Raw genomic sequence first — 9,586 nt, 5'->3', positions numbered from 1 at the left:
CCTGTAAGGGGAGAACACTGCGTGGTCAACTTTGATTAGTAATTTCCCTTTGATTGTTGTCCGCCATGACCTAGATAGTGATAAATATTTTAAATATCACAATATATTATGTAAGTTCTTTACTTATTTCTTCAGTTCATGTAATGCTTTATTAGTAAAAATAAGCCGCAACAAAAAGTTAAAAGAATAAAATAATTTTTCCCATTCGTATGTATCAGTTCGCTAAAAATACAGTAAAAATAAAGTTAAACTACTGGCAGGTGCATGAACAGATGAAGTCGACTGAGTACTGTACTCAGCCCTTGCTTAAACAAAACTGGTACACGTATTCGCGTATGAGTGTCTCGCTGCCACCAAAGTCGAGGTCACACATAGAGGTAAAATTTAAGACAAAAATATTAATAGAGAATGTATCACAGGAACCTGAAATTCTATTAATATTAATGATAAAATCCAAAATATAACCCCTACTCAGGGTCTTTCAAATAGAATGGTCTGGAGACGGACCGATTTCACAAAAAAAGCTGTCTCGGTTGAGTCACGTGATTGGGTTATCTACCGACTGTGATCTGGCATAGCACATCACCATTCAAAAAATCAAATTATAATGTAATGTTTTGTTATATCAATCAAAAACTTACTAAAACTAACTCCGACTACATTATATTATCAGTTTTTGCTTTTAAAGTAACAATTTTATAGATTTGCAATGAAATTAGGAATTTTCGTTCCCGGTGTCAAAGTAAAAATCTACTGTTCATATTTGAAAATAAGTCTGAGTTTCATCAGCTTCATCAAAATTTATGCATTGTTCAATGACAAAATAGGAATTGATTTTACAGAGAAAAGGTGTTTTTAAATCGTATCATGTAAAAATATTATGACATTTCACCATGTTATTTGCAAATATTTGATGTTGAATTTGGTGCTTATTGTGAAGTTGCAGTACATGAAAATCGGGCACATGACAAATCAGCACATAAATAAAACATTCTAGTGTTCCTTGGTATACATCTTTTCTACGTGTCATACCTCCTTTCCTTATTACAATGATTTTTTACTGCATTGTTATCCATCGCTGGTTTGTTTTTAGCAGAGAATGACCTGTGTATGTTCAAAGAGGGTACCGTTTGAGAATATTTCGCAAAGAGGGTACCGATATGGATATGCACCGTGATATTGTCTGATTTACCTAGACAGAATGCGGGAATAAGCAATGCAAAACACGTGACCCGAAAATGTGTACCGCTAACTCTTCCAAATATGGTTATACACATTTAGGCTATCGTGTGACGTCATGCAGTGTGTTGGGCGGAAAAAAATGGGCAGAGCACTAAGCCGGTTAGAGTGCATATTGGATGTTCTTCGTAAATAAGAAAGCTACAGTCGCTTCGCAAGCTCCGCTCCTTTTAAGCTTTCTTATTTACGAAGAACACCCAATATGCACTCTAACCTATACATAGCCAATATTACTGGGAGCATGTCAATATAAACACTCGGTAGGTGGCGTTGACAATAATATCGCAAGATTTGTAAATATACCGGTACCATGGAGTCAACGGTATCATGGGGTTCGAGTATACTAAACCAAAATTTAATAAAATCAAATAATTAAGGTGATTCCGCTTTGTCAGCCATGTTTGTTTTCACAAAGTATGTCCAAAGTGAAAGTAGGCCAAAATTCATATAACAACAAAGCTCACATTGCTGCAAAAATTGGTTTTTGTAGGCACTAAAACAGACATTAAAAAGGATTTTGCCATTCATGAATAGTGCATTTATAAACTTTGCTACAGAATGTTTTTGGTCTTCAGAAATTTAGCCCATTCAAGGTTAATATTCTTATTAATATCATTTTTAGCTCAACTATTCGATAAGAATAAGTAGAGCTCTTGTAGTCACCCGAGCGTCTGTGTCCGCATCGGCGTCCGCGTAACCACTTATATTAACGTTTTTGTAATAGTTCAAATATTTTCAAAGTCCATTGACATATGGCTTTGAAATTTTGCACACTTGTTCACCATCATGACCCCAACCTGTAGACTCGAGGAGGTAACTCTATCAAGCATTTTGACAAAATTATGCCCCTTTTTAGCTCGACTATTCGATAAGAAAAAGTAGAGCTACTGTAGTCACCCGAGTGTCTGCGTCGGCGTAACCACTTATGTTAAAGTTTTTGTAATAGTTCAAATATTTTCAAAGTCCATTGACGTATAGCTTTGAAACTTTGCACACTTATTCACCATCATGACCCCAACCTGTAGACAGGAGGAGGTAACTCTATAAAGCATTTTGACCGAATTATGCCCCTTTTTCAATTTAGAATTTACGTTAAAGTTTTTGTAATACCTCAAATATTTTCAAAGTCCATTGACATATGGCTTTGAAACTTTGCATACTTGTTCACCATCATGACCCCACAATGTAGACAGGAGGAGGTAACTCTATCATGCATTTTGATAGAATTATGCCCCTTTTTCGACTTAGAATATACGTTAAAGTTTTTGTAATACCTCAAATATTTTCAAAGGCCATTGACATATGGCTTTGAAACTTTGCACACTTGTTCACCATCATGACCCCAACCTGTAGACAGGAGGAGGTAACTCTATCAAGCATTTTGACAGAATTATGCCCCTTTTTCGACTTAGAATATACGTTAAAGTTTTTGTAATACCTCAAATATTTTCAAAGTCCATTGATATATGGCTTTGAAACTTTGCACACTTGTTGACCATCATCACCCCAACCTGTAAACAGGAGGAGGAAACTGTATCAAGCATTTTATTTTACTATCAAGCACTAAGAATAGTCGAGCTTTGCTGTCCTACCGACAGCTCTTGTTCGACTTAGAATTTACGTTAAAGTTTTTCTAATACCTCAAATATTTTCAAAGTCCATTGACATATGGTTTTGGAACTTTGCACACTTGTTCACCATCATGACCCCAACCTGTAGACAGGAGGAGGTAACTCTATCAAGCATTTTGACAGAATTATGCCCCTTTTTCGACTTAGAATTTACGTTAAAGTTTTTGTTATAGTTCAAATATTTTCAAAGTCCATTGACATATGGCTTGAAACTTTGCACACTTATTCACCATCATGACCCCAACCTGTAGACAGGAGGAGGTAACTGTATCAAGCATTTTTTGTTACTATCAAGCACTAAGAATAGTCGAGCGTTGCTGTCCTACTGACAGCTCTTGTTATTTTTGTTTATAATTGTCCTTGAAATATAAACCTGGAAGTGAACTTTCAAATGGTTCATCATTCTACAATAAGAGCTTTGTTGTTATATGAATTTTGGCCTACTTTCACTATGTACAGACTTAAGTGAAAACAAACATGGCTGACAAATCGAAAGGATAAGGTCAGTTCAATCTTTTGAGAGGTCATGTATTTTTGTTTATAATTGTCCTTGAAATATAAACCTGGAAGTGAACTTTCAAATGGTTCATCATTCTACAATAAGAGCTTTGTTGTTATATGAATTTTGGCCTACTTTCACTATGTACAGACTTAAGTGAAAACAAACATGGCTGACAAATCGAAAGGATAAGGTCAGTTCAATCTTTTGAGAGGTCATGTCTGAGGTTGTCTATCTACATGTAAGTATGAAGATATTCCATTGTTGATTACAGCCGATTGTTGCAATAATCAGTGAACTTTCAATAGTTTGACCTTCAGGGTGAAGGTCATACATGAGTCAAGGTTGGTTTGAGTTAGATTATACATGTACATGAAGATCTGGACCTATAAAAGATGTTGTGCCTAATATGAAGTTAAATTTAATCCATTAATCAGTGGCGTAGCTACTATTAGGCCATGTAGGCCTGGGCCTACTAGTTGGTCAATAAATTGACATTTTCAAAAGTCCAAAAAGTACAATAAAGACAGACGGGGTTGGGATGGTAGTGGGTTCAAACCGTATTGTCAAATCAAGTGTGTTTTAAGCTTGATTTACCGTCTAGATTAGATTGTTTTTTTGATGATTTTCCTTGGAAATTCATTGGAACCAAATTTTGCTCTTTTTAAACTAAACTTGTTTTTTGCTTCTGGGGGCTAAGCCACCAGACCCCATTCTATGGGCCTACAATATGAATAAATCTGGCTACACCCCTGTTAATAATGACTTAACAAAGTTATAGTATGTTACAGGAAACATTATTATTAATTTGACCTTAAAGATACATTTAATAAATTTCATAAAAACAGAAATAACGACATTTCATTAATAAATTAGGTTTTATATCGACTCAAGATCTTATTTTAGTGTCCAGACAACCAAAAGGAGTTTTATAAGCATAAAAAAGGACAACCTCATTGTGGCGAATTTTGAAGTACAATTTCTGTTTGCATGATAAACTCCGCCTTCAGATTATCCGTACATCAATCAACAAACATGACTATAAGTAGCAGTACTATTTTAATGGTATATTTCCACATTGTAACGGATGTTTTTATACAAATTTAATCTTTTTATGAGATGACTACTTTTACTGAACCTCAGGCCTAGTGCACTGTGAAGTTAAACAGTTAAAATGTGTTAGCACAAGAAAATCTCATATTTGTTGTGTTCCGAATAGCAGCTATAACACTGTGACGTAGCGCATACACAAGCTGCTTATAATCTTCATTTGCATGTTAAAATTTGTATACGAACTTTAGTGTTACCAAGGGGTTTTTCGTTTAAAATCCTTATTTATGAACAATTTTTCATGAGATTTACAACAAGACTGTTAAAAGGTTAATGAATCTGTAGAATGCTTGGTTTTTAGGCCAAAATCAAAAATATTTGTACATATTTATTTAATGTAGCTTTAATTGTAACTTAATTTATACTTTTAAAGCAAAATAGCTTCCTCACAGAATGCAAATAATGCAACATTCTGTACCAAATCCAGAGATTAAGAAAGAGAACAAATGGCTGTATTATACATGTTATATTTGACTTAATTCAAATATGTGCTGTGTTTATTATTATTTTTCTTTTTGTAGATATTGTGAAAAGTGATGCAGATGCAGTCAAGTTTTGATACAGTTTTGTATTTGTGTAGCTGATGATAAATGCTGTATTCAGATGGAACGGAAATACTGTGGATTCAAAACTAGTAAGCATGCAAGATATTGTAAAGAAAAAAAACTAATTATCAAGTTACATATTATTTGATTAGTTACAGCACCAATCTTACAGTGAGGAAAGTTGACTGCATTATTAATGTGAAATGATTAAATGCTAACAAGTTGATAAAAAGTTCATTTATACGGTAAATTTGATAACAGTGAGCAGAAAAAATGAATAATAAAAAGCAAGGCAAGAGAAAACAAAAGAAGTCATTTAAATGCAAGTTGTGTGATCGTACTTTCATCAGAATATATAATTTGAATGAACACATGAAAATACATACTGGAGAAAAACCATTGAAATGTAAATTGTGTGATTGTCTGTTCAGACAAATGAGTAATTTGAAGGAACACATGAATACACATAGTGGGGACAAACCCTTTAAATGTCAGCAGTGTGAAAATGCATTTAGAAGAAAAAGTGAGTTAACGAGGCATATGAAAAAACATACAGGTGAAAAACCATTTGCATGTGAGCTTTGTGATAGTGCATTTATCTATAAATGTCATCTGAAGTACCATATGAGAATTCATACTGGAGAAAAACCATTTTTGTGTCAGCTGTGTGACAAAAAATTTGATAGAAATAGTCAGTTAAAGTTACATATTCAGAAACATGATGAACAAAAGCTTCAAATAATGCAACCTATGGTAAAACAGACTGAAAAACCATATGTATGCGAATTCTGTGAAGAAGCATTTAGCAATAGAGATAATTTAGAGCAACATTTGAGAACACATACCGGAGAAAGACCTTTCAAATGTAAAGAATGTGAAGGTACATTCAGACACTTAAGTATTTTAAAGGAACATATGAGAGAACATACTGGAGAAAAAACATTTTCATGCAATGTTTGTGATAAAATATTCAGCCGAATGGATAGACTTAAGATTCACTCACTTGTACATAAGGAAGAAAAACCATTTAAGTGTACTGTGTGTAATAGATCATTCAACAGAAAGGAAAGTTTAAAGAGACACGTTAGACAACATACAGAAGGAAAAAAACCATTTACATGCGACAAGTGCGATAAAACATTCAGTCGAATGTTTACACTCAAGAGTCATTCATCAATACATACTGGAGAAAAACCATTTGCATGCCAGCTTTGTGATAAAGCCTTTGTCCAGAAAAGTTATCTATTGCAACATATGAAAGAACATACTGAAGAAAATCCCTTTAAATGTAAAAAATGTGAGGGTGCATTCAGCCAAATGAGTGCTCTAAAAGGACACATGAAAATACATGTGAGAGAAAAACCATTGAAAAAACAAGAAGTAGAAAAGCTGTTTCAATGTAACGAATGTGATGGTGCATTCAACAAAATGAGAGCTCTGTATGAACACATAATGAAAGTACATAATGGAGGAAAATTTTTAACACACAATGAAAGTGATAAAATGTCCAGCGAAAACAGTAATCTAAATAGCCATTTGGAAAAACAAAATGTAGAAAAAACATTTAAATGTAAAGACTGTGATGGCACTTTCAGTCAGGTGAGTTTTCTAAATGAACACATGAAGATACATAATGGAGAAAAACCATTAACATGCAATTTGTGTGACAAAACTTTCAGCCAAATAAGTACTCTTGAGGCACATGTAAAAGAACATAATGGAGAAAAACCCTTCAAATGTAACATGTGTGAAGGAACATTCAGTAGAAAAAGTCTTTTAAAGAGACACAAGAGAGTCCATGATGGAGAAAAAAAAACACGAGATAAAAAAAAATCACGAGATAAAGTAGTAGTAGTAGATTCACTAGCATGTGAGTTCTGTGGTCTTGTCTTAAGCCAAGGAAGACTAAAGCAACATATGAGAATACATATTGGAGAAAGACCATATAAATGTAATGACTGTGAAGGCACGTTTATTGGAATTAGTAGACTAAAGGCACATATGAGAGAACATACTGGAGAGGGACCTTCTAAATCTTTTGACTCTGATGGCACCTTTATCGGAATTGATAAACTGAAGGATCACACTGAACATACTGGAAAGAGACCTTATAAAATTAATGACTCTGATGGCACCTTTATTGGAATTGATAAACTAAAGGAACACACTGAACATACTGGAAAGGGACCTTATAAAATTAATGACTTTGATAGCATGTTAAGTGGAATTGATAAACAAAAGAAACACACCGGAGAAGGACCTTCTAAATCTAATGACTCTGTTGGCACCTTCAGTAGAATTGGTAAACTAAAGGATCACACTGAATATACTGGAGAGGGACCTTATAAACTTAATGACTCTGATGGCACCTTTAGCGGAATCGATAAACTAAAGGAACACACTGAACATACTGGAAAGAGACCTTATAAAATTAATGACTCTGATGGCACCTTTAGCGGAATTGATAAACTAAAGGAACACACTGAACATACTGGAAAGAGACCTTATAAACTTCATGATTCTGATAGCACCTTTAGCGGAATTGATAAACTTAAGGAACACACTGAACATACTGGAAAGAGACCTTATAAAATTAATGACTCTGATGGCACATTAAGCGGAATTGATAAACTTAAGGAACACACTGGAGAAGGACCTTCTAAATCTAATGACTGTGATATCGGAATGAGTAATCAAAAGGAGCATATGAGTGGACGTAATGGCGAAAAGTTGTTTAAATCTAATAATTCGGAGGGCACATTCAATCAAATGAGCCTTCTAAATGAACACATGAAAATGCATAATGGTGAAAAACCATCAACATGCAATGTGTGTAAAAATACAGTTGGCAAAATGAGTAGTTTAAAGGAACTTATTAGTGTACATACTAAAGAAAACAATTCAAAAGCAAGTTATGTGATAGTACATTTTGCAAAATGAGTTATCTGAAGAACCATCCATGAATACAATATACATGTAACTGCCATTGTAAACACAATATTGATATTATTGATTAGTTAAATATGTGATGTTAACTCAGAAATTCAATAAAATTATTCAGAGTACATTCATATGCACATGACAGTCTGAAATGACACATGTGAATATATAAAGGAGATAAACCATTATCAAACTGGCACATTCTTGCACATGAAAGTCTTAAGGATTACATTATTCATGAAAGAGACTCATCTGAAGTGACACATGAGTATAAACTGGAGATAATTCATTATCAACTTAGTATTTTCATGTGCATGACACAAAGAAGATAAACAATTTAAATGTGCATGTATATGTGATGTACACTTGTAATTCCTGTATACTTTAATAAGATTCCTGTATACTTTAATAAGACATTATACATTGTATATTATAATTAAGATTCTTTGTTTTAAAAATACTGACCCAGTTTATTTTTGTAATTTGTGACCAGCAGAGTATTATATATTGTATGCCTGTTTTGGCCAATAGGAGAACATTGTGAGCAGTAAAATAATGGAAATATTTTGTTCGATTGTCAATTTATGTATGAAAAATATTACTGAAATGAAAAAAAATGTTTACATGTGTATCAAAAAGGAGATAATGATAAAAAATTTAATGAACATTTTCATATGGGGTTTGAGTTATGGTCCAGTTTTACTTACAAAAAGCTTTTGTGAAGGCAGTATGTCCGTCATAGATTGTTATTCAAATGTATTTCGATAACATCAGGATCAGGTTGTTCAAAACATTAGTTAGTGTTAACCAGTGGTTAAATTCATTATCAGCTGCAGCCAATTGTATAAACGATGGTTAAAATATACCGCGGTAATTTAATTACCGTGGTATATATCGTGGTTAGGTTACCACACGGTTTTTCGAATTGTATAAACAAATTAACCACGCAGTTACCTAACCACGCAAAACCGAAAGTTTAACCGTGGTAATATTACCTATGATGCACCGCGACGTGACGTAATTTTCCCGAACAAATGTCAGACGGTAATATTTACAAACAAAATGGCGTCCACCACAAAAATAAATAGAGCAAGAATGTTCAATCTCCGTGAAACGGATGTGATAACAGAATTTATGAAAATCAATTTACATACGTTGAAAGCCAGCCATGCACAGGGAGGGCCTGGGGCTTCCCAAAAGGTGTCTAAGGTCTGGGATAGGCTTACGGAAGAGGTTAATGCTTGCGGGAACGGCCCCCGAACGAGCAAACAAGTTAAAGAAAAGTGGAGGAATATGGTTTGTTTTCAAGTTTTCCGTGTATCACATATAAGCAACCGGTTGTGATGTATTTTTTAATCAATTTGTTTTAAAATATTCAAAGGTTTTAAAAGCTATCTTGTTGATTTATTTGTCTAAATCATTCAATATGGTGACAATGACATGAATGATATGTAGAGATCTACCTATTTATATTATAGATTTTAGGTAATAGATATACAAACAATATGTATTTCACGTCACATATGAAAAATATGTTTTGTTCACAATCAGGTTAAGAACGCTAAGACACAGACGCTTGGGGGTCAGATCCTGCCCCCCCCCCCCACGTGATACGCCCCTGT

The 9,586-nt window shown here is 33.9% G+C and overlaps 1 protein-coding gene across 2 annotated transcripts; it reads left to right on the top strand.

Annotated features, from left to right (window-relative positions):
* On the top strand, positions 1-8,538 carry LOC132753895 (zinc finger protein 91-like). 2 transcript variants are annotated; one of them, XM_060744438.1, is made up of 2 exons: positions 1-110; positions 5,001-8,538. In XM_060744438.1, the coding sequence occupies exon 2, from the start codon at positions 5,298-5,300 to the stop codon at positions 7,962-7,964; it is 2,667 nt and encodes an 888-aa protein (XP_060600421.1). In that variant the 5' UTR covers positions 1-110; positions 5,001-5,297; the 3' UTR covers positions 7,965-8,538. The 2 variants fall into 2 exon arrangements, with proteins under 2 accessions (XP_060600421.1, XP_060600422.1); XM_060744439.1 differs by lacking the exon at positions 1-110 and adding an exon at positions 275-377.
* Positions 8,539-9,586: the final 1,048 nt, after the last annotated feature.

Source organism: Ruditapes philippinarum, unplaced genomic scaffold, assembly GCF_026571515.1.
Source record: "Ruditapes philippinarum isolate M1 unplaced genomic scaffold, ASM2657151v2 ctg991_1_1_1_1, whole genome shotgun sequence".
Lineage (NCBI taxonomy): Eukaryota > Metazoa > Mollusca > Bivalvia > Venerida > Veneridae > Ruditapes > Ruditapes philippinarum.
The sequence above is the reverse complement of the archived record's forward strand: the minus strand, read 5'-3'. Positions and strand labels throughout refer to the sequence as shown.

Excerpts from the sequence above, each read along its gene's own strand:
- LOC132753895 (XM_060744438.1), top strand. The coding sequence starts at position 5,298 with ATGAATAATAAAAAGCAAGGCAAGAGAAAACAAAAGAAGTCATTTAAA.